Genomic DNA, 26,286 nt, shown 5'->3' on the forward strand with positions numbered 1-26,286 from the left:
TACAAATGTAGGACATTTGTTTCTTCTTTCTGAATAGAAACATTTGTGCTCACGTCGCCCAGCCTGCATCATAATATCAGTACGTATTTAAAACAACTCAAGTGTTGAGACTTTGAAGCAACCTGATGATTTTATTCTGGTTACATAAATATACAAATGTAGCTTCTAATCCAGATAGTGGATTTTTATTCATATTCAATAGTTTCATTGCAATTACCATGTCTTTGTAATTAGTACTGTAACTACCTATTCATACTGTAACTACCTATTCATACTGTAACTACCTAGTCATTCATACTGTAACTACCTAGTCATTCATACTGTAACTACCTAGTCATACTGTAACTACCTAGTCATACTGTAACTACCTAGTCATTCATACTGTAACTACCTAGTCATACTGTAACTACCTAGTCATACTGTAACTACCTAGTCATTCATACTGTAACTACCTATTCATACTGTAACTACCTATTCATACTGTAACTACCTATTCATACTGTAACTACCTAGTCATTCATACTGTAACTACCTAGTCATTCATACTGTAACTACCTAGTCATACTGTAACTACCTAGTCATTCATCCTGTAACTATCTAGACATTCATACTGTAACTACCTAGTCATTCATACTGTAACTACCTAGTCATTCATACTGTAACTACCTAGTCATTCATACTGTAACTACCTAGTCATTCATCCTGTAACTACCTAGTCATTCATACTGTAACTATCTAGACATTCATACTGTAACTACCTAGTCATTCATACTGTAACTACCTAGTCATTCATCCTGTAACTACCTAGTCATTCATACTGTAACTATCTAGACATTCATACTGTAACTACCTAGTCATTCATACTGTAACTATCTAGACATTCATACTGTAACTACCTAGTCATTCATACTGTAACTACCTAGTCATTCATACTGTAACTACCTAGTCATACTGTAACTACCTAGTCATTCATACTGTAACTACCTAGTCATTCATACTGTAACTACCTAGTCATTCATACTGTAACTACCTAGTCATACTGTAACTACCTAGTCATTCATACTGTAACTACCTAGTCATTCATACTGTAACTACCTAGTCATTCATACTGTAACTACCTAGTCATTCATACTGTAACTACCTAGTCATTCATACTGTAACTACCTAGTCATTCATACTGTAACTACCTAGTCATTCATCCTGTAACTACCTAGTCATTCCTACTGTAACTACCTAGTCATTCATACTGTAACTACCTAGTCATTCATACTGTAACTACCTAGTCATTCATACTGTAACTACCTAGTCATTCCTACTGTAACTACCTAGTCATTCATACTGTAACTACCTAGTCATTCATACTGTAACTACCTAGTCATTCATACTGTAACTACCTAGTCATTCATACTGTAACTACCTAGTCATACTGTAACTACCTAGTCATTCATACTGTAACTACCTAGTCATTCATACTGTAACTACCTAGTCATTCATACTGTAACTACCTAGTCATTCATACTGTAACTACCTAGTCATTCATCCTGTAACTATCTAGACATTCATACTGTAACTACCTAGTCATTCATACTGTAACTACCTAGTCATTCATACTGTAACTACCTAGTCATTCATACTGTAACTACCTAGTCATTCATCCTGTAACTATCTAGACATTCATACTGTAACTACCTCGTCATTCATACTGTAACTACCTAGTCATTCATACTGTAACTACCTAGTCATTCATACTGTAACTACCTAGTCATTCATACTGTAACTACCTAGTCATTCATATTGTAACTACCTAGTCATTCATACTGTAACTACCTAGTCATTCCTACTGTAACTACCTAGTCATTCCTACTGTAACTACCTAGTCATTCATACTGTAACTACCTAGTCATTCCTACTGTAACTACCTAGTCATTCATACTGTAACTACCTAGTCATTCATACTGTAACTACCTAGTCATACTGTAACTACCTAGTCATACTGTAACTACCTAGTCATACTGTAACTACCTAGTCATTCATACTGTAACTACCTAGTCATACTGTAACTACCTAGTCATACTGTAACTACCTAGTCATTCATACTGTAACTACCTAGTCATTCCTACTGTAACTACCTAGTCATTCCTACTGTAACTACCTAGTCATTCATACTGTAACTACCTAGTCATACTGTAACTACCTAGTCATACTGTAACTACCTAGTCATTCATACTGTAACTACCTAGTCATACTGTAACTACCTAGTCATACTGTAACTACCTAGTCATTCATACTGTAACTACCTAGTCATTCCTACTGTAACTACCTAGTCATTCATACTGTAACTACCTAGTCATTCATACTGTAACTACCTAGTCATTCATACTGTAACTACCTAGTCATTCATACTGTAACTACCTAGTCATTCATACTGTAACTACCTAGTCATTACATACTGTAACTACCTAGTCATTCATACTGTAACTACCTAGTCATTCATACTGTAACTACCTAGTCATTCATACTGTAACTACCTAGTCATTCATACTGTAACTACCTAGTCATTCATACTGTAACTACCTAGTCATTCATACTGTAACTACCTAGTCATTCATCCTGTAACTACCTAGACATTCATACTGTAACTACCTAGTCATTCATACTGTAAACTACCTAGTCATTCATACTGTAACTACCTAGTCATTCATACTGTAACTACCTAGTCATTCATACTGTAACTACCTAGTCATTCATACTGTAACTACCTAGTCATTCATACTGTAACTACCTAGTCATTCATACTGTAACTACCTAGTCATTCCTACTGTAACTACCTAGTCATTCCTACTGTAACTACCTAGTCATTCCTACTGTAACTACCTAGTCATTCATACTGTAACTACCTAGTCATACTGTAACTACCTAGTCATTCCTACTGTAACTACCTAGTCATTCATACTGTAACTACCTAGTCATTCATACTGTAACTACCTAGTCATACTGTAACTACCTAGTCATACTGTAACTACCTAGTCATACTGTAACTACCTAGTCATACTGTAACTACCTATTCATTCATACTGTAACTACCTAGTCATTCCTACTGTAACTACCTAGTCATTCCTACTGTAACTACCTAGTCATACTGTAACTACCTAGTCATACTGTAACTACCTAGTCATTCATACTGTAACTACCTAGTCATTCCTACTGTAACTACCTAGTCATTCCTACTGTAACTACCTAGTCATTCATACTGTAACTACCTAGTCATACTGTAACTACCTAGTCATACTGTAACTACCTAGTCATTCATACTGTAACTACCTAGTCATACTGTAACTACCTAGTCATTCATACTGTAACTACCTAGTCATTCATACTGTAACTACCTAGTCATTCCTACTGTAACTACCTAGTCATTCCTACTGTAACTACCTAGTCATTCTACTGTAACTACCTAGTCATTCATACTGTAACTACCTAGTCATACTGTAACTACCTAGTCATTCCTACTGTAACTACCTAGTCATTCCTACTGTAACTACCTAGTCATTCATACTGTAACTACCTAGTCATTCATACTGTAACTACCTAGTCATACTGTAACTACCTAGTCATACTGTAACTACCTAGTCAAACTGTAACTACCTAGTCATTCATACTGTAACTACCTAGTCATACTGTAACTACCTAGTCATACTGTAACTACCTAGTCATTCATACTGTAACTACCTAGTCATTCCTACTGTAACTACCTAGTCATTCCTACTGTAACTACCTAGTCATTCCTACTGTAAACTACCTAGTCATACTGTAACTACCTAGTCATACTGTAACTACCTAGTCATCATACTGTAACTACCTAGTCATACTGTAACTACCTAGTCATACTGTAACTACCTAGTCATTCATACTGTAACTACCTAGTCATTCCTACTGTAACTACCTAGTCATTCATACTGTAACTACCTAGTCATTCATACTGTAACTACCTAGTCATTCATACTGTAACTACCTAGTCATACATACTGTAACTACCTAGTCATTCATACTGTAACTACCTAGTCATTCATACTGTAACTACCTAGTCATTCATACTGTAACTACCTAGTCATTCATACTGTAACTACCTAGTCATTCATACTGTAACTACCTAGTCATTCATACTGTAACTACCTAGTCATTCATACTGTAACTACCTAGTCATTCATCCTGTAACTACCTAGACATTCATACTGTAACTACCTAGTCATTCATACTGTAACTACCTAGTCATTCATACTGTAACTACCTAGTCATTCATACTGTAACTACTAGTCATTCATACTGTAACTACCTAGTCATTCATACTGTAACTACCTAGTCATTCATACTGTAACTACCTAGTCATTCATACTGTAACTACCTAGTCATTCCTACTGTAACTACCTAGTCATTCCTACTGTAACTACCTAGTCATTCCTACTGTAACTACCTAGTCATTCATACTGTAACTACCTAGTCATACTGTAACTACCTAGTCATTCCTACTGTAACTACCTAGTCATTCATACTGTAACTACCTAGTCATTCATACTGTAACTACCTAGTCATACTGTAACTACCTAGTCATACTGTAACTACCTAGTCATACTGTAACTACCTATTCATTCATACTGTAACTACCTAGTCATTCCTACTGTAACTACCTAGTCATTCCTACTGTAACTACCTAGTCATACTGTAACTACCTAGTCATACTGTAACTACCTAGTCATTCATACTGTAACTACCTAGTCATTCCTACTGTAACTACCTAGTCATTCATACTGTAACTACCTAGTCATTCATACTGTAACTACCTAGTCATACTGTAACTACCTAGTCATACTGTAACTACCTAGTCATTCATACTGTAACTACCTAGTCATACTGTAACTACCTAGTCATACTGTAACTACCTAGTCATTCATACTGTAACTACCTATTCATACTGTAACTACCTATTCATACTGTAACTACCTATTCATACTGTAACTACCTAGTCATTCATACTGTAACTACCTAGTCATTCATACTGTAACTACCTAGTCATACTGTAACTACCTAGTCATTCATCCTGTAACTATCTAGACATTCATACTGTAACTACCTAGTCATTCATACTGTAACTACCTAGTCATTCATACTGTAACTACCTAGTCATTCATACTGTAACTACCTAGTCATTCATCCTGTAACTACCTAGTCATTCATACTGTAACTATCTAGACATTCATACTGTAACTACCTAGTCATTCATACTGTAACTACCTAGTCATTCATCCTGTAACTACCTAGTCATTCATACTGTAACTATCTAGACATTCATACTGTAACTACCTAGTCATTCATACTGTAACTATCTAGACATTCATACTGTAACTACCTAGTCATTCATACTGTAACTACCTAGTCATTCATACTGTAACTACCTAGTCATTCATACTGTAACTACCTAGTCATTCATACTGTAACTACCTAGTCATTCATCCTGTAACTATCTAGACATTCATACTGTAACTACCTCGTCATTCATACTGTAACTACCTAGTCATTCATACTGTAACTACCTAGTCATTCATACTGTAACTACCTAGTCATTCATACTGTAACTACCTAGTCATTCATATTGTAACTACCTAGTCATTCATACTGTAACTACCTAGTCATTCATACTGTAACTACCTAGTCATTCCTACTGTAACTACCTAGTCATTCATACTGTAACTACCTAGTCATTCCTACTGTAACTACCTAGTCATTCATACTGTAACTACCTAGTCATTCATACTGTAACTACCTAGTCATACTGTAACTACCTAGTCATACTGTAACTACCTAGTCATACTGTAACTACCTAGTCATTCATACTGTAACTACCTAGTCATACTGTAACTACCTAGTCATACTGTAACTACCTAGTCATTCATACTGTAACTACCTAGTCATTCCTACTGTAACTACCTAGTCATTCCTACTGTAACTACCTAGTCATTCATACTGTAACTACCTAGTCATACTGTAACTACCTAGTCATACTGTAACTACCTAGTCATTCATACTGTAAACTACCTAGTCATACTGTAACTACCTAGTCATACTGTAACTACCTAGTCATTCATACTGTAACTACCTAGTCATTCCTACTGTAACTACCTAGTCATTCATACTGTAACTACCTAGTCATTCATACTGTAACTACCTAGTCATTCATACTGTAACTACCTAGTCATTCATACTGTAACTACCTAGTCATACATACTGTAACTACCTAGTCATTCATACTGTAACTACCTAGTCATTCATACTGTAACTACCTAGTCATTCATACTGTAACTACCTAGTCATTCATACTGTAACTACCTAGTCATTCATACTGTAACTACCTAGTCATTCATACTGTAACTACCTAGTCATTCATCCTGTAACTACCTAGACATTCATACTGTAACTACCTAGTCATTCATACTGTAACTACCTAGTCATTCATACTGTAACTACCTAGTCATTCATACTGTAACTACCTAGTCATTCATACTGTAACTACCTAGTCATTCATACTGTAACTACCTAGTCATTCATACTGTAACTACCTAGTCATTCATACTGTAACTACCTAGTCATTCCTACTGTAACTACCTAGTCATTCCTACTGTAACTACCTAGTCATTCCTACTGTAACTACCTAGTCATTCATACTGTAACTACCTAGTCATACTGTAACTACCTAGTCATTCCTACTGTAACTACCTAGTCATTCATACTGTAACTACCTAGTCATTCATACTGTAACTACCTAGTCATACTGTAACTACCTAGTCATACTGTAACTACCTAGTCATTCATACTGTAACTACCTAGTCATTCCTACTGTAACTACCTAGTCATTCATACTGTAACTACCTAGTCATTCATACTGTAACTACCTAGTCATTCATACTGTAACTACCTAGTCATTCATACTGTAACTACCTAGTCATACATACTGTAACTACCTAGTCATTCATACTGTAACTACCTAGTCATTCATACTGTAACTACCTAGTCATTCATACTGTAACTACCTAGTCATTCATACTGTAACTACCTAGTCATTCATACTGTAACTACCTAGTCATTCATACTGTAACTACCTAGTCATTCATACTGTAACTACCTAGTCATTCATCCTGTAACTACCTAGACATTCATACTGTAACTACCTAGTCATTCATACTGTAACTACCTAGTCATTCATACTGTAACTACCTAGTCATTCATACTGTAACTACCTAGTCATTCATACTGTAACTACCTAGTCATTCATACTGTAACTACCTAGTCATTCATACTGTAACTACCTAGTCATTCATACTGTAACTACCTAGTCATTCCTACTGTAACTACCTAGTCATTCCTACTGTAACTACCTAGTCATTCCTACTGTAACTACCTAGTCATTCATACTGTAACTACCTAGTCATACTGTAACTACCTAGTCATTCCTACTGTAACTACCTAGTCATTCATACTGTAACTACCTAGTCATTCATACTGTAACTACCTAGTCATACTGTAACTACCTAGTCATACTGTAACTACCTAGTCATACTGTAACTACCTAGTCATACTGTAACTACCTATTCATTCATACTGTAACTACCTAGTCATTCCTACTGTAACTACCTAGTCATTCCTACTGTAACTACCTAGTCATACTGTAACTACCTAGTCATACTGTAACTACCTAGTCATTCATACTGTAACTACCTAGTCATTCCTACTGTAACTACCTAGTCATTCCTACTGTAACTACCTAGTCATTCATACTGTAACTACCTAGTCATACTGTAACTACCTAGTCATACTGTAACTACCTAGTCATTCATACTGTAACTACCTAGTCATACTGTAACTACCTAGTCATTCATACTGTAACTACCTAGTCATTCATACTGTAACTACCTAGTCATTCCTACTGTAACTACCTAGTCATTCCTACTGTAACTACCTAGTCATTCATACTGTAACTACCTAGTCATACTGTAACTACCTAGTCATTCCTACTGTAACTACCTAGTCATTCCTACTGTAACTACCTAGTCATTCATCCTGTAACTACCTAGTCATTCATACTGTAACTACCTAGTCATTCATACTGTAACTACCTAGTCATTCATACTGTAACTACCTAGTCATTCATACTGTAACTACCTAGTCATTCATACTGTAACTACCTAGTCATTCATACTGTAACTACCTAGTCATTCATACTGTAACTACCTAGACATTCATACTGTAACTACCTAGTCATTCATACTGTAACTACCTAGTCATTCATACTGTAACTACCTAGTCATTCCTACTGTAACTATCTAGTCATTCCTACTGTAACTACCTAGTCATTCATCCTGTAACTACCTAGTCATTCATACTGTAACTACCTAGACATTCGGGTGATTTATTTCAAGCAAATGTATATTTTTTATTTGGTATTTTTTAAACATTCGTAAATTCTTAAATGAAACACATTCTCTTTGGTAAACAAGCACATTGACAACAGTCAGAACTGAAGCCGTCGTTGCAGAGTATCAGGAAAAGCCACAAAGGAAGATGAAATGTGACTTGTCACAAAAAGGCCTGAGGTTCACAAAGTACAGAGGAGAATAAGGAGATACCATCTAGAGAACACTTCTCACAGCCAGACGGAGAGGCTGGACACCTGAACAAAACATAGAAATAGGTAGAAAACATTCCTTGATCTACATCTGAATATAAACTATATTTATAAAATCAACACAGCCTCTTCTAGTGTTCTATAACCTACACTAGGTGAGGTCCAATACTCCAGTCCCTATGGTAACATTACCACTATAATGGCCACAAAGTGAATCCAATGAGATAATATGTAGTTTCTACTTCACACATTCAACAGTCCAGTATGGAAGCTATGGATAGGGCTACTCGTCTTCCTCATTGTCCTCAGACTCTGTAGAGGAAAGAAAGAGATGACCAATGTTACCAGTCAGTGACTGCTGTTATAACAAATGTTATAACCACTTAAGATAGACTCCATAGCCATTCTGTATCACGGGTTATCACTAGGGATGCCGGGTTGGAAGATTGTGTGTGTATGTGTGTAGCACTCACCTGCTGTGATGGAGTGGTTGAGTTGGGCCAGCATCCTTAGCATGAATGAGGCAGGTACAGTGATGGTGTTCCTGGTCTCCTCCAGCATCAGTTCATTACGGAAGGTCACCTACAGGACACACAGAGCACCAGGTATCAGATCAGAGGTTCTAATGGCTTCATCAATGTCACTATGATGAGAGCCTTTCTGTCCTCCACACACCTGGTTGATTGTAAAGCACACAAATCAGTGGAGGCTGCTGGGGGAGGACAGCTCATAATAATGGCTGGAACGGAGCAACTGGAACGGCATCAAACACATGGTAACCATGTGTTTGCAGTATTTTATACCGTTCCACCTACTCCACTCCAGCAATTACCACGAGCCCATCCTCACCAATTAAGGTGCCACCAACCTCCTGTGACATGAATGTATTTATAATGTCACACCTCTTCAGCGAGTACTCTGTTGAATGATGGGGATTCCTCCATCGGTGACCAGATCTTGACGTTGGAATCTATCCCTGATGTGGCTAACACTGGAATGAACAGAAAAATTAACAAATGAATAAACGGGTAACTGCCAAAATAAAGGAAACTCCAACATAAAGTGTCTTAATGGGGCTTGAGAGGATCAGCAGAGAAGAATGGGAGAAACTCCCCAAATACTGGTGTGCCAAGCTTGTAGCGTCATTCCCAAGAAGCCTCGAGGCTGTAATCACTGCCTAAGGTGCTTCAACAAAGTACTGAGTAAAGGGTCTCAAAACTTATGTAAATGTGATATTTCTGTTTTTTAAATTATTATATACATTTGCCTCCCCAAAAATGGGGTACTGTGTATAGATCGACGAGGAAAAAAAACAAATTGAATCCATTTTAGAATAAGGCTGTAAAGTAACAAAATGTGGAAAAGGTGAAGAGGTCTGAATACTTTCCAAATGCACAGTACCTGTAAAGCCACAGCCTTCAAGCCGTTGAGTTGTAAGAGCCAGACTGGGTGTTCACTAAAACCACCTTCAGTGTGAGACTGTCAGAAGCAGTGAACTCACGTGGTTCGTAGGGGTGTGGCTGCAGACAGTTGATAACGTGCTGGTCTGCCTCCAGCAGCATTAGGTGTTCCCCTGTCTCTCTGTCCCAGATGAAGATATGACCACAGTCTGAGCCGCTCAGCACAAACTGGTCACCCCAGAAACAACACTGATTGGTCTATAAACAACAACAACAACAAAAGCTTGAATGAGTATTCCACATAGCTACTTCGCAATACCTAAAGCACTGCATGTTAAATATAGCTGACAAGAAGTTGAAGCCGTTATCACCACATATTGCCCAAGGTCCCCCTCTGGTGGACTAAATCATGACTTCAAGCTTGTCTTAATCCTCAGTACTGTTCTACTGTACTGTACCATAGTCCTGGAATTACGGTGGCCCTTGTAGACCTTTTCTACTGAGGGCTTCCCGATACGGCGGGTCTCGCAATCCGCCAACTCCTTCTTCTCTTTCCGCCGCCGAAAAATCTCCTGGATCCGCGCAGCAGCAGAGCGCCTTTCGGAAGGATATACAACATGTCTGTAGAGTCATTAAATCCAATCAAAGTCAAGCCACGTGAGAAGTGTAACTTCTGTACCGCAGGTTTGATTGAATGCACTGAGCAACAAGGAAATGTCCAACATCAGCATGCTAGTTCCAACTGTTCTATCAACGTTGAACTAAAACGTTAAACTACTGATCTGACACATCTATTGTTAGTAAAGAAGAACTCATTCTTAGTTGTTGTTGCCATGGCAAATAATTACCTGAGTACTCTTTCCCCTAATTCTGATCCTCTCAAATTAAATCTATGGAAGGAAGGGAACAACACATCCACTTTAATAGCCAGACATGATTGTAGTAGTTCAATGATTAACTGTGTAGGCCAGCTATGCCTCAGTCAATGCAATCATAGTACCATACCTTTGCATCCATTCCCCAGGGGGCTGTGGTGTGGGCTCCTCTCCCATGCCCTCCACCTCCGACTGGCTGAGGGACGAGATCTGCCTGGTGTCGGACACCTGCTCTGGGCTCCTGATCCACGGGGGTTCCCCCTGGTCGCTGGCGCCACCGCTGGAGAAGTCCAGTTGGATGGTGCTGCTGGTGGTGCCCTGGTCGCTGTATGTCAGACTCAGGACTGGTTCCCCAGGAGATGGTTGGAGACTTCCTGTCCCCATGCCACTCCTACGGCTCCTCGGGCTCTCCATGGAGGAGGAGAAGCTGGCTGTTGATGTTGGTTGAGACGGGGCTGGATTCCCTAGCACCACAGCCTCCTGGTGAAGCCCACTACCTTGTGGAGCTGCTGCAGGGTCTACCCTGGGTCGTGGCTGTGGACGGGCTCCTCTGTTGTTCTGGGCCTCACTGGCATCCTCAAACCAGCGTGACAACATGTCTGACATCCTCTGCATCAGAGACACTCCAGGCCTGGACTCTCCTACAGGAGGAAGAGGGTTCAAAGCCCATCATATTACTCATGGACAGTGATGTGAAAGTTTACATCATCTAATAATATCATGCTTATGTATAATTGTATTGTGTTAATCCATGCAATATAGATATATATTTTTAATGTGACCTTTATTTAACTAGGCAAGTCAGTTAAGAACAAATTCTTCTCTTAGACCACTGCACCACCTGGGAGCAATAGGACCAAGTGAGAGTGCACTTCTGTCATCGATAGCACACGTGTTGTGTCAGCTGTGTGTTTAGGTGAGTGGGGACTTAGTGGGGCGAGGAGCTTCTCTTACCGTTCCTCTCCCTCTCGCTCTCTGGCCGTGACAGGGGTCCAGTGTCTGACCAGTCTCCTCTCAGACGCAGACGCTTCTGCTGAGTCTCCTTCTGCTAGGAGAGAAACACCGTGACATTTCACCAGTCACAGCAGAGCACGGGCACAGGCCTGACCAAAATACCCACCCTTTCCCTATGACTGAGACCCCACACTCCCCTCCTCTTCCCTCCACTGGGGGCTCACATTCCCAGCCCACACTGCCAGGTGTCTTAGGCTCTGGCAGGTCGATACCAGGGGTCTCATACACAGGAAGGAGGGGGACAGGGAGGTTTATCTTAGTGCACATAGGTTACACTAGTTCCGTGGTGTTTGTACAGGAACGGTGACGTTACCTGGTGTTGTATGTATCGAGTTCTGTACAAAATATGCTGCCTCACCCTGCAGATTACCCAGAAGCCCTCTGGCTTATGTGTTCAGCAGCTGTGTGTGTGAGAACACAGCTCAAATGTCTTTCCCAGAACAGATTCAGACAGCAGACCGTTATCTACTGGTGAGGCAAAAATAGCCCAGAGATGGGACAACACATCACCCCCTCTTGTCAACACACACACACACACACACACACACACACACACACACACACACACACACACACACACACACACACACACACACACACACACACACACACACACACACACACACACACACACACAGCATGTCATGTGGTAGAAGCTTCCAGAAACTGGTGTGAGCGCACAGATGTTGTGTAAACACAAACTACATTCAAATAATTGAATCCAGTCTTTCGTACTGTGATACACAGTAAGTGAAAGGAATGTTCTCACCTTGTTATCCTGTGACGGTCCCTTCAGCTCGCGTCCCTTGTCATCTTTAGGGTCAAACAGATAGAGATAGTCTGAGGCATAGCTGGCTAGCACCTCCCTGCCGTCCCTACTGTAGGCCAATGAGGTCACGCGACATGACTTGTTGACCAGGTGCCTCGGTACAAACCTCGCACACATTCCTGCCACCCCGCTTCCTGTCTGGAAACCTGCAGAGTGGATGAGATGTATATTGGAAATTATTATTTTCCATACAGACCTTCAGAAGAAATTGTTATTCTCACCACTGAGCCTAAAGACAATCAAACAGTGATTAACTATGTTATGTACTGTGGTAGTGGGATTCCTTCAAGACTACTGACATTGATAGAATTATTAGTTCATTTTTAGTTATCCGATTGCCTTGAGTTAATTATTATTATTATTATTATCTGGTCGGTGCTTGATTATATTTGTCCTGTTTCACACATGTACATTCTACACGTGTGAATTGGAAATGTGTTTTTAGCATATCCCAAGTCCCCCTGAGACACCCTCAGAGTGGTCACAGCCAGGGACTGCCATTATCAACAGCAACCCTGGAGCTATTAGGGTTAAGTACCTTGCTCAAGGCCACGTCAACAAATGTTTTATCTTATGGGCTCTGGATTCAAACTAGAAACCTTTCTGTTACTGGCCAAACGCTCTAAACGCTAGGTTGAGGTTGTGCATACCTGTTGCTATGGTACCCAGCATTCTCCTGTCATAGATACGGACTGAGCTGTCAGAGCAGCCAGTAGCCAGATAGAAGGATTCCACAGGTGATATGGCTATGGATGTTACTGCTCGCCGACAGTCAATCAGGATGTCCTGGTAAAAAAGAAAGTTCAAGATATCTTCATTAAGGGAACTCTGACATCGGTTGTTTGAGTAGTAGGTAAAACTGCTGGTAAACATGGTGGCGAAAAGTCGTTAGTAAAAACAAGTTGTATTTATACATTTGTAACTACACAATAAAACTGTAGTAATAACATCATAGTTACATAAGAATTGTTCATTTGCCTGTAATAGAGTTTAGCTGTACTGTCATAACGCAAACCTACCTTTTTACAGTTAGTTTGCCAGCAGCCAGGAGAAACTCGGACATCAAACCACCGGATTGCTCCATCCTCTCCACAGGACAGGAAAGAATGAGGGTCACTAGGTACCGTCAATATCTACCAATAGAAATAGACAGGTTTTAGAATAGATCCAGAACCTGCTCTGATTGGGCCGTCGAACAGAATTAGAATTCCTGTCTACTGATAGACAGGTTTTAGAATAGATCCAGAACCTGCTCTGATTGGGCCGTCGAACAGAATTAGAATTCCTGTCTACTGATAGACAGGGGGCTTTAGAATAGATGACTTTCACTGCAGCAACACACCAAGGACGTATTTATGGTCCACATACCATTCCTACCTTCCACAGCAATAACAGACGTTGAGGTAAATGTGATGGAGATGTGATAGATTGGATATATTAATCAACTCTCTTTATTGAATTACACTCCGATGGCGATAAGATTGAAATGCTGGATAACACAGACGCCCCCGCCCCCCTCACCTCGTAGGCGGCACCGTTATGACAGTGGTACTGCAACACAGGGTCCATGTTGGAACCCCTCTCTACGTTGGTGAGGAAGATCTTGCCGTCGGCTGCTGCAGACACGATCATTCTGTCGTTGGTTTGGGGCAGGAACTTGGCACTGAAGATATTGGATCGATGCCATGATGTAATGGATGCCTTGACCTGGAGAGTGGAAAAATAGCGGGGGACTTTATATTGGCACATATATTGTCTCTCTGTCTCTTCTGCGTCAACAGGTTGAAGCATGTTCTGTACGGTGCCTTGATCATAAACAATGTTTTGGCACAAAAAAGTTGCTTCTTACTTTCCGGCTATATGGGTTCGTGATGACCAATTTGTCATCATCTGATCCAGATAAGATGTATTCTCCTGTGTCGTTCCAGCATATCGTATTGACCTGTCATGAAAAACAATAACAGTTTGAAAACACAGGATGATATCATGCAATTGTCACACTGCACTTACACTGTAAATCCCTTCTGTAAGGCATGTTGGTACTTACAGAGCCCTCATGTACATCAAGAGTGGCTTCAAGTTTCAGCCTTTGAACAAACTCTTTTCTTCCTACAGGAAACCATTATGATACCATAAGAACAGTTTTAGGTATCCCATAAGGTAGTCCCTTTAACAAAATGATTATTTTAGCCAACACAAATGTTTAAATACAATAAGTAGTCTTTGTAAAGTATGAATTGATATAAAACACTGCTAATAAAAGAACAGTGTGTTTTAGATCAATTCCTTGCGCAAGGCAGTAGGCTGTTGTAAAACATGTTACTAACACACTGACACATACAATACAATGACAATAAAGTAGTATATAGACCATTTGTACATAACATATTTAATGAAAACGTTTGTCTCACCTAAGTAGTTACTTCTTGTAAAGTAGTTTATTTTGTTGGAACCGATGGTGCGTTTCCTAATATCCCAAATGAGATTGTTGGTACAGGGCATGGTGTCGAAACACCGTCCGCCTCACAAACAACACACTTTATGCAAGTATTACTGAAAAATCTAAGTCATGGTGTCTTACAATTTAGGCTACAAAATAATTTTTTCTGGACTCCCCTTCTGTCTTAGTTCAGTCGCTACAATTGTTTAAATTTTGTATCGTCGTCCGGCAGACTTTCTCGGATGAACAAATCTATAGAACACTTAAAAGTTTCACGTTGGTCTCTCATGAAGAAGGTCGTGCTGATGGTATGTAGCCAGGGAACGTGAGCACTGCGCAGGCCCAGATTACCCCCCCCCCCCCCCCCCCCAAACTCCATGTCCCTCCCTGTTTTGAGCCCTAAATATATTATTGAACTCTTTGTGATGATCGGCCTGTGAATTAGCCTGTGTAAGTATGTGTTAGTTTTGGTCAATGACGAATTATTATGGTATAAATTAGTGCCTAGATAATAATAATAATACATTGAATTTATAAAGTGCTTTTCGTTGAAAAACAATCTCAAAGTGCCACAGTATTTATATAATAACCTTATTATAATATTATAATAATAACCATAGATTCTAGTTTCATCAGACAAAAACCGCATCTTCCTACCTGTGTTAAATCCATTGTGTCAGCTGATAATGTGGTTCATGTCATTTGAAAGTGTGTCCAAGAGTCAGTGTCTGGCTTCAGTTCATTTTTTACATTGTACCATTTCCAATCACGTGTGTAATTCTTGGAAAGTGAAGTAGGATAGGCTTACTGTTCCCTACCAATGGCAGTGGTTGGGGGCGGAGTTAACGGTAACTCCCCAATAATAGATGATTCCATCCAGTAAGCATCATAGAGGATAGCCATGCCTGCTGTCAGCTAATGGTTCACACAATCTATTCTGTCTGATCCGGTCAAGTAGCCCAACGACAGGGTGTACCGGTGGCACAATAAAGCGTGTTGCGTTTTTATTTGATTCTAAACTGTTAGTGCCAAGTTTCAACAGTCACCAGACATGGCTTTAGTGGGAGTTAGAGCTTCATACCACAGGATTCTTAACCAGATAGAGTTTCTACTACCTGGTAAACTGAGACCCATTTACAACCATCCTGCAGGTAAGGACATGATCAATATTACAGCATCAGGTCCTACTAACCCGGCTGTCTCTGTATCACTCTCCTCATGGTGTCTATTGGTTCATGTCTCCTCCCTGTTGTCTATTGATTAATGTCTAAAAGTCTCCCCATCTTCAGAATACACTTTCTCAATATTTAGAAAATGAGATGCGATAATTTATCACTATCACCTCTGGATGTTTTCTACTCTTCTATTTGGTAAATAAGAGTGATGTTCAATATAGTGGGACTGTGACTGTCACAAAAGAATGAGCAAACTTACAGTAGCAGTGTATTGGGGTTGGTGAATGGACCCCTGGTCATGAGTGACCTCTGACGGGGTCATCGTCAATGGAGCAAACACAGTTTTATTATAGTAGAGTTGGAATTGTTTCAATGTGACACGAGGTGTGTGTAGCTGATTATAACTTTGAGGTTTATGAGGACAAACAGTCTTGATGCTGCCCAGTCTGTCTGTCACATGCAAACTATCTGAACGTTGATGAGCTAGTACACAGGGCTCTTCTTCCAGCCCTGGGGAGATAACAGAGACGGACTGGTCATGGGGCAATTCTGGCAAATGCCAGATGGGCTGGTCCATCTTTAGCCTGGTGGGCCTGTCAAAATTGTGGGTTTTGCCAAAATTATAATTATTTGGCTAATATCTGGGGTCTCAAGGGAAAAAATGGTCCTGTATTTTAGAAATGCTTGGGACGATTTCTGGTCCCAGTCCGTCCCTAGGAGTTAGGGCTGATCTCTGAGCTATAGAAGAGTGGTACACAGAAGGTTGTTCCAAGCAGGGGTTCTCCGTTCCGGGTTCATGGGATGTTGTTAATATCAAAATAGGTTGGCACCATGATAAAGCAGAGGGAAGTCAGTATGAGATGGAAAAGCACAACACATTAATAACAATTTATAGTTGATAAAACAACCAGTCTAGCTGTCAAATAGACAAGAGAAGGGAAGCATATGAATGGACAATAGGTGTGTAACTAAATGACGTGCATGCCACTACATGCTGGCACTCTTCAATAAATTATTGCCCTTGGCAAGTTTTCAATTGGCAAGGCATTGATGTACAGGCAGTAGAAGGAGGACAGAGACAAGCTGAGGGCACGAGAATGACAACAGGTGGAATTATCTAGGAAGGGATTTAACCAGTCACTTTCAATGTCACCTCATCTTAAAACGTTTACTACAACGAATCAGGTCGCAAAGTTTAATGCTTGACAACTTCTGTCACTTCACAGAAAGCCTGAGGCCTACTGGTTCAATTGGCATATCATTTTATTGTGGAATCAACCAACTTTTTGCACAAAACTAAATGTCACGTAAATCACTGTAACGTTATGTATTCAACACAACTGTCATTGCTAACCTTATAATAATTAATCTTAATAATTAAACCATGTTTTGTTTCGTCTTTAGGTCCAAAGACAGTTTTCTTCTGGGCACCAGTGTGTAAATGGGTAAGTGTTAAAAGATTTGCAGCGAAGCAGTTTAGAGGGTTCAGGGAGTTTTTAGAGGGTTCAGAGGGCACTGAGAGTGTTTAGAGGGTTTTAGGGGAGTGTTTAGAGGGTTCTGGGAGTTTGAGGGTTCAGAGAGTTTAACATTTTGTTCATTGAGCAGACACTCTTATACTGAGTGCATACAGTTTTGTACTGGTCCCTCATGGGAATCGAACCCACAACTGTGGCGTTGCAACGGCATGCTCTGTCAACTGAGCCACACGGTAAATTAAGACTGCACAGAGGCAGCATGCAGAAACTCATAAGAAGCAATTGCATGTAAGAGTGGAAATGGGAGTGAATAATGATGCATTGGTAATGCCTGACCTGTGTCTACATATTCCTTTCTGTCATGTGAACTGATTGAGGTCGCTTCTAGAGAATGAAGTCACATTTTATAAGCTCCTGTATTCTGCCTCTGTCTAATCTTAATATTCCATACAGTTAATGTTCCACTCTCTGGCCCTCCAAACAGTGTTATATAATGGTCCTATGATGTAGTACACATATGCATGGTTGTGTGACCCCCCCCCCCACCCCCCTCTCTGTCTCTCTCTCTCTGTCTGTTTCTCTATGTCTCTCTCTCTGTCTACAGGGTCTTGTTTTTGCGGGTCTGGCTGATATGACCCGACCGGCTGATAAACTGAGTCTCTCTCAGTCTGGAGTACTCATGACTACAGGTAATGGAGCAATGAGGACAGAGAGGACAGAAAGTGTGTGTTTGTGTGTGTGAGTGTGTGAATGTGTGCGTGCGAGTGTGTACATGCATGTGTGTGTGCGAGTGTGAGCATGAGTGTATGCGAGAGTGTGTGTAGCTTGATGACCCTTCAGATGAACAGTTCACTGATAGAATTACTGGCATGGATTCAGACATGATGGCATGGAACTTTCACACCTGCCCCTGCATCATGGGTTTTCCATTGCTGCTTTGTAAAAGCCCCACTGACTGTTAACAAGGACTGTAACGGTATGTCCCTGTGTGATAGCACTGTCCTTAAATTACACAAGATGACCCGTGCCTGTTTGAGACTACTCTATCTCAGACTTTTTTCAATTAGAAATGATAATCGTGTTTTGGTCCTCAGATACGACTAGTTACAAACCACTAGTTACGTTTTCCACAACGTGATGTCATTAGCTGTTGATTTGTGTTAAGTCATAGTTATACAATCCATTTTCCACTTCCAAACCCATCCCTAGGTGGCAGCAGCAACCGGGTCAGGTGCTGGGCTGTGCTAGCCAGGTGCTACTCTGGGCATCTTTTGGGCCTTTGTATTTTCCTTTATGTAAATATTTATTTTGGTCACCATCACTTGAACCAACAATAACCTGCTTGGGCTGGCCGACCACCAAGTCTCACCATAGCTAGCCCTGATCCTGGTCAGATGTCTCCTAGCCGGTACCCTCACATACAACACTGACTAGCCCTGATCCTGGTCAGATGTCTCCTAACCGGTACCCTCACATACAACACTGACTAGCCCTGATCCTGGTCAGATGTCTCCTAGCCGGTACCCTCACATACAACACTGACTAGCCCTGATCCTGGTCAGATGTCTCCTAGCCGGTACCCTCACATACAACACTGACTAGCCCTGATCCTGGTCAGATGTCTCCTAGCCGGTACCCTCACATACAACACTGACTAGCCCTGATCCTGGTCAGATGTCTCCTAGCCGGTACCCTCACATACAACACTGACTAGCCCTGATCCTGGTCAGATGTCTCCTAGCCGGTACCCTCACATACAACACTGACTAGCCCTGATCCTGGTCAGATGTCTCCTAGCCGGTACCCCCACATACAACACTGACTAGCCCTGATCCTGGTCAGATGTCTCCTAGCCGGTACCCTCACATACAACACTGACTAGCCCTGATCCTGGTCAGATGTCTCCTAGCCGGTACCCCCACATACAACACTGACTAGCCCTGATCCTGGTCAGATGTCTCCTAGCCGGTACCCTCACATACAACACTGACTAGCCCTGATCCTGGTCAGATGTCTCCTAGCCGGTACCCTCACATACAACACTGACTAGCCCTGATCCTGGTCAGATGTCTCCTAGCCGGTACCCTCACATACAACACTGACTAGCCCTGATCCTGGTCAGATGTCTCCTAGCCGGTACCCTCACATACAACACTGACTAGGCCTGATCCTGGTCAGATGTCTCCTAGCCGGTACCCCCACATACAACACTGACTAGCCCTGATCCTGGTCAGATGTCTCCTAGCCGGTACCCTCACATACAACACTGACTAGCCCTGATCCTGGTCAGATGTCTCCTAGCCGGTACCCTCACATACAACACTGACTAGCCCTGATCCTGGTCAGATGTCTCCTAGCCGGTACCCTCACATACAACACTTATTATCCCTGATCCTGGTCAGATGTCTCCTAGCCGGTACCCTCACATACAACACTGACTAGCCCTGATCCTGGTCAGATGTCTCCTAGCCGGTACCCTCACATACAACACTGACTAGCCCTGATCCTGGTCAGATGTCTCCTAGCCGGTACCCCCACATAAAACACTGACTAGCCCTGATCCTGGTCAGATGTCTCCTAGCCGGTACCCTCACATACAACACTGACTAGCCCTGATCCTGGTCAGATGTCTCCTAGCCGGTACCCTCACATACAACACTGACTAGCCCTGATCCTGGTCAGATGTCTCCTAGCCGGTAGCCCCACATACAACACTGACTAGCCCTGATCCTGGTCAGATGTCTCCTAGCCGGTACCCTCACATACAACACTGACTAGCCCTGATCCTGGTCAGATGTCTCCTAGCCGGTACCCTCACATACAACACTGACTAGCCCTGATCCTGGTCAGATGTCTCCTAGCCGGTACCCCCACATAAAACACTGACATACTCTTAGCCCTCAAAATTATGAAAAAAAGTAGGAAAAGCAAATATTGGATTTTTATATGCATTATGCAACAGTAACATATGTCTGAAGCAGAAACAACATTCAGATGCTGCAACTTTACCTGTCCCTTTACCTGTCCCTTTACCTGTCGTTTACCTGTCCCTTTACCTGTCCTTTACCTGTCCCTTTACCTGTCCCTTTACCTGTCCCTTTACCTGTCCCTTTACCTGTCGTTTACCTGTCCCTTTATCTGTCCTTTACCTGTCCCTTTACCTGTCCTTTACCTGTCCCTTTACCTGTCCCTTTACCTGTCCTTTACCTGTCCCTTTACCTGTCCTTTACCTGTCCCTTTACCTGTCCCTTTACCTGTCCCTTTACCTGTCGTTTACCTGTCCCTTTACCTGTCCTTTACCTGTCCCTTTACCTGTCCTTTACCTGTCCCTTTACCTGTCCCTTTACCTGTCCCTTTAACTGTCCCTTTACCTGTCTCTCCACTATTTTACAGGTGTTATTTGGTCCAGATGGTCCCTGGTCATCATTCCCAAGAATTGGTTTCTGTTTTGTTGCAACTGTTTTCTTGGTGCGTCAGGAGCCACCCAACTCTTTAGAATCTGGATGTGAGTGGAACAGACAGTTAGATACAGAGCTACACACCAACTTGTGCCCTTTCAATCAAACCATATTAGGGGGGAAAATCATAATAATTTGTCAATGTACTGTATGTCAGTCATTGTCTGACAACAGGCTTGTTAAATACACAGTACCGCTCTGAAGGGCAAAGTGTGCTTGGTCACACATTTATGACAGCTTGTGACATTGTCCTTGGGCTTTGCCTTCTTTGTTGTGGTTTAAACCAGGCACATTATATGCCAAGCCTTCTGCCCTTGTGTTTTTCCTGTCAACTGAGTGATATAACCACAGAGATAAATGTAGATCCTGTTCTGCCTCTATGGATACAACACTGAATAAGTCTGTGGTGTCTACTGCTTTGGAAAGCACATTTGTCAGAATTAGCTAACCGGCCCTAAAAGTTGGATTTGTTTCTGTGTGATCACTAGACTACAGTCCATATCATACAATCTGTTACTCTATAACTACTTGTCTTTCATTTGGTTACACGTTAAAATCAGAGATACGGATACTTTTATAAAGTCCACCAGGGTCTCTTCCTGAATGTAAAGGATAGCATGCCTGCCAACTTGTCTTTGCACTCTGAGACCTATGATTAGTCTGTTTCAACCTTTGTTTTGGTTTGTTAAGGTCGGAGGTCAACCCTGTCTCTCTGTGTTTCTAGGTACCAACAGGAAGTAAAGAAGCAACAAGAAGCAGAGGCTGCTGAACTAAAAATAAAGCAGTTAGCAGAGGCCCATCCATTGTTGGATTATTTAGAACTAGCGACACTAACTAACTAGTGGATCTGATTAACTTGATTAAATGCAATTTCATCTTTGAGGACTTCAACGACCACAGAATCGTCCAACTCAATAACACCCTTCCCTCTGCAAAGCACAATTCATGCTGTTAATTAATAAGTATGAGGTGATGATGTGAGGATGACAGCACGTCTGCGTGAGGACGATGGTAAAAGATTAGTAAAAGGTAAGATTAGGCAAAGAAACATACACATTTACAAATTCACACAACACTTTAAAGATGGTGAATGTTTGAGACTGATGATGGTTAATGTTGTATTTTTCAACGGTAAAACTTTGTTTTAGTCTTTTACCTCTTTGTCTGATTTTAGGACGTTGTGGTATGTATATATTTATTGAAAATAAATTCTAAATTTGGGATAAAACTGTTCCTGACTTGAAGAAACCCTTCTCATGTGCATGAGGTTATTAATGGCCAACTTGATCATAAGCTAAGTTAAAAGATAAACGTGGCTTCTTCAGTTTATTGTTTACATTGTGTCTTTGCCATGTACAGTCCACATCACATGTGGGGTGCATTCAGTACGACACAACGTTTTGGAACGTTCAGATAGAAATATGTAATATTGAACAAACATGCCTCTCTGACATGTAGACAACAGTTGGCAACTTAACGTTGTCCTGTTTTCTAGGAATTGCAAAATGGGGTGGGCTCATAGTGTGGGCTAACTCTCTCTACCAATGGCAGTGGGTTTGGGGCGGGGTTTATATTTCGGTACCGCCCTCACGTGACACTACTACATAATAGATTAGGCACTACGGGTAGATGAGCCTGCTTTCTGCCAATGGTTCATACAGGCTATTCTGTATTCTAGTTACTATAGACAATCAATGACAGGGTGTACTAGAGCCACAATACAGCACATACTATTTATTTATTTAGAACTGTCTGTACCAAGTTCAACAAAAGTAGGAAATAAAACTCCAATCTCCTGACATGGCTTTAGTTGGAGTTAGAGCTTCATACCACAGGATTCTTAACCAGATCGAGCTCAAACTACCTGCTAAACTGAGACCTTTCTACAACCATCCAGCAGGTAAGGACGTCATTATTATCAGGCTCACCTCAACATGACAGACCTGCATCACTTCCACTGTTCTCACCATCTTACAGTACAGACACTATACTGTATACTCTGATACACATGGTCAATATGTATAATGTAAATGACGCCTGCTGTCTGTTCCTTACTTGTGAAAACAGCCTAACCTGTTCTGCTAGGGCGAGTATGAGGTGTTCTCTCATTTGTGTCTGGAAGTAGCTAGCAAGTTAGCCAACGTTAGCTAGTTATCTTGGGTGCTTGACAGCCGTTGTGGGGTCAGAACACTCGGATCAACCCCACTCCTCGGCCAGAGCGTCCAGTGTGCGCTCTGAACGCTCCCAGAGCGAAACGCTCAGAGTTTACAAACGGGCAATCTGACAAAGCTCTGAATTTACGAACCGCCAGAGCGCACAATAAGCGCTCTCTGGCACTCCAGATTGAATTTACGAACATTTACAACGAACGACTGGTCGCGTCCATAGATACAGAACAAAAAGACTGAATTGACTGGGTAGCGTCTCTGGCAACCGAACCGATAGAACGGACGAGCTGCCTGCTTGGGTAGCAACCCCAGATTTGTGTCGGGACTATATCTTGTCGAAGGATGAAATAGTATGAATACATTAATAAAAAAATAAGACGTCGAGAGCCGGCAAACGTGCCAATACATACTCCAAACACCGGCTTCAAGGGATTACTAACATATTCAAATAAAGATTGACACATTTTCATTAAAAACGTTGTTTTCATTCATTTATTCATACTATTGCATCATTCCACAAGATATAGTCCTGACACAAATCTAGGGTTACTACCCAAGCCGGCTGGTCGTTGGTTCTATCGGTTCGGTTGCCAGAGACGCGACCCAGTCGTTCAGTCTTTTAGTTCTCTATCTATGGACGCGACCCAGTCGTTCAGTCTTTTAGTTCTGTATCAATGGACGCGACCCAGTCGTGATTTCGATTGGCAGAGAAACGCTGCATGCCTTGTCTGTCCCGACTCCCTACACTTTCATTACTAAGGGACACCTGGATATCGGAGAGATAGACAGCAAGGTGTACACAAATCTCAGCTGTAACGAAATTTTAGTCTAAAGAAAATGTGAGAAAATGTCTAGATGATTTTACAGTAGAGATCAAGTTTATAAATTCCCTGCCTGGGCTGATGAGACAGTGGATTGATCAATCAAACGGAACAGAATAAATGGGCATTTTACGTCATAGATTTAGGGTGCGTTCGTAGATTCGCTCTGGCAACATACTCGGATATCAGAGCACTGAGTGTGCCAGTGAGCAGAATAACTGATGCATTTACGAAGGCTCAACACCCGTTTGAATATGGCCGGTGTCAGTAAACCTCGGCAAAAAAAGCGTAATTAAATTGTTGCCAGCATCACAGTTACAGTCACCAACACTCTAGATAACATGAAAACAGCCTACCAGCTCTGCTAGGGCGAGTAAAATGGTCAGAGTGAGGTGTTCTCTCATTTATGTCTGGCAGTAGCTAGCCAGCTAGCTAACTTTAGCTAACAATGCGGTTTTTAAACAATCAGCGTTCAGGATTAGAGACCCCATTGTATACCTATGGATAATTCTGGATAAGAATTCTTCCATTAATTCTGGATCAAATCTACCATTTGGCACAGCAATTGACTTTTGCGGGGAGGGGTGTTGGAAAGATGTTAAAGACATTTTCAGAAAGGAGAAAGTGACTGCTATCATTTACTGACAAACAAGAGCATTAAACATTTGTATCAACAGAAATAGATAAACGGTCATATGAACTAGTGCTCTTAGCATATGAATGAGTGCACTAAACTTAGATTGAGTTGAAACCTGAGTTGAAACCTACAGTAGCAGTGCATGGACTTTGGATGGGGGACCCTTGGTCAGTGCTAGTCAGTCTTAGTCTAGCAAACCATGTGCAACCTTGACCTTGAGGTTATCTTAAATGGAGCAAACATAGTTTTATTACAGCAGTGGTGTTGGTGTAGCAACTACGTCAGTCTGCAGCTGAATTGAATTTAGAGGTGAATAAGGACAAACAGTGTTGATGCTGCTAATCTGAATGCTGATGAGGGAGTACACAGGGCTCTTCTCTCAGCCCTGGGGAGTTAGGGCTGAACTATAACAGTGTGTTAATGTGACAGAAGGTTGTTCCAATCAGTGGTTCTCAATTCCTGGTTCACAGGATATTGTTAATTAATATCAAAATAGTTTGGGAGCATAATGATACAGAGATGAGATTAAAATCATAACGAAGATTAAAAGCATAAGCAAATAAGTAAAACCAAGTTAAAAACAACCAGCCTCGCTATCAAATAGACAAGAGAAGGGAAGACTATGAATGGACATAGGTGTGAAGCTAAGTGACGTTCAACCACCATGTTTAGCACTCTTCAATAAATTATAGCCCTTGGCAAGTATTCAATGGCCAGAGAGAGCAGGAGAATAACATTTGTTAAAACCATAGGAAGATACTGATTCCAGTCACTTCAGTTCTACTTTATCCCTCTATTTCATCTTATATTTCACTCCTCAACAACTAATCAAAGGATTTACAGTTTAATGTGCTGCACACATTTATCTATTTATGGAACTTTTCATGCCTAACTGCTTTGGAATATCCCACTTAGATGTCAATTCAAGTCTATTCCACATTGGTTCAACTTAAATTCATTGAAATGACGTGGAAACAACGTTGATTCAACCAGTGTGTGCCCAGTGGGATCTCTTTGTTGCGGTATCAACCAACTGTTTACACAAAACTAACTCTCACATGAATCATTGTATATTGTGGAATTGTACTCAACTTTCATTTCTAACCTTTCTAAATAACACTGATATGCTTCCCTTTGTAGGTCCAAAGACAGTCTTCTTCTGGGCACCAGTGTGTAAATGGGTAAGAGTTGATATCCTTAACAAGTGTCTCATGTGCTGGACATCTTATAATGGTGCTAAAAGTATGCATGGTTGTGTGAAATTCTCTCTCTCTCCTCGTCTCTCTCTCTCTCTCTCTCTCTCCTCTATCTCTCTCTCTC

General features: G+C 41.2%; 2 protein-coding genes and 1 long non-coding RNA gene across 6 annotated transcripts in view; 2 read left to right on the forward strand and 1 right to left on the reverse strand.

Annotated features, from left to right (window-relative positions):
• Positions 1 to 8,454: 8,454 nt before the first annotated feature.
• LOC109883550 (DDB1- and CUL4-associated factor 6) lies at positions 8,455 to 15,555 on the reverse strand. Of its 4 annotated transcripts, none has more exons than XM_020475586.2 (15): positions 15,204 to 15,555; positions 14,840 to 14,901; positions 14,642 to 14,734; positions 14,314 to 14,499; positions 13,812 to 13,925; positions 13,443 to 13,578; positions 12,733 to 12,938; positions 11,904 to 11,994; positions 11,080 to 11,590; positions 10,923 to 10,964; positions 10,533 to 10,695; positions 10,176 to 10,332; positions 9,577 to 9,665; positions 9,148 to 9,256; positions 8,455 to 8,986 (listed from the first exon to the last, which is right to left on the reverse strand). In XM_020475586.2, the coding sequence occupies exons 1-15, from the start codon at positions 15,292 to 15,294 to the stop codon at positions 8,958 to 8,960; spliced, it is 2,079 nt and encodes a 692-aa protein (XP_020331175.2). In that variant the 5' UTR covers positions 15,295 to 15,555; the 3' UTR covers positions 8,455 to 8,957. The 4 variants fall into 4 exon arrangements, with proteins under 4 accessions (XP_020331175.2, XP_020331173.2, XP_020331176.2 ...); XM_020475584.2 differs by having other exon boundaries at positions 11,904 to 11,997; XM_020475587.2 differs by having other exon boundaries at positions 8,470 to 8,986; positions 10,533 to 10,671; positions 11,904 to 11,997.
• Positions 15,556 to 16,136: 581 nt separating this feature from the next.
• On the forward strand, positions 16,137 to 22,582 carry LOC109883551 (mitochondrial pyruvate carrier 2). Its single transcript, XM_020475589.2, has 5 exons — positions 16,137 to 16,383; positions 17,812 to 17,852; positions 18,487 to 18,571; positions 21,276 to 21,387; positions 22,065 to 22,582. The coding sequence occupies exons 1-5, from the start codon at positions 16,284 to 16,286 to the stop codon at positions 22,180 to 22,182; spliced, it is 456 nt and encodes a 151-aa protein (XP_020331178.2). The 5' UTR covers positions 16,137 to 16,283; the 3' UTR covers positions 22,183 to 22,582.
• Positions 22,583 to 22,954: 372 nt separating this feature from the next.
• LOC116359813 (uncharacterized) overlaps positions 22,955 to 26,286 on the forward strand; it is a 3,649-nt gene continuing 317 nt past the window's right edge. Inside the window, exons 1-2 of the long non-coding RNA XR_004206771.1 lie at positions 22,955 to 23,240; positions 26,107 to 26,147. This is a non-coding gene — a long non-coding RNA (uncharacterized LOC116359813). The remainder of the gene's footprint in view (positions 23,241 to 26,106; positions 26,148 to 26,286) is intronic.

Source organism: Oncorhynchus kisutch, unplaced genomic scaffold, assembly GCF_002021735.2.
Source record: "Oncorhynchus kisutch isolate 150728-3 unplaced genomic scaffold, Okis_V2 Okis05a-Okis16b_hom, whole genome shotgun sequence".
NCBI classification, from domain to species: domain Eukaryota; kingdom Metazoa; phylum Chordata; class Actinopteri; order Salmoniformes; family Salmonidae; genus Oncorhynchus; species Oncorhynchus kisutch.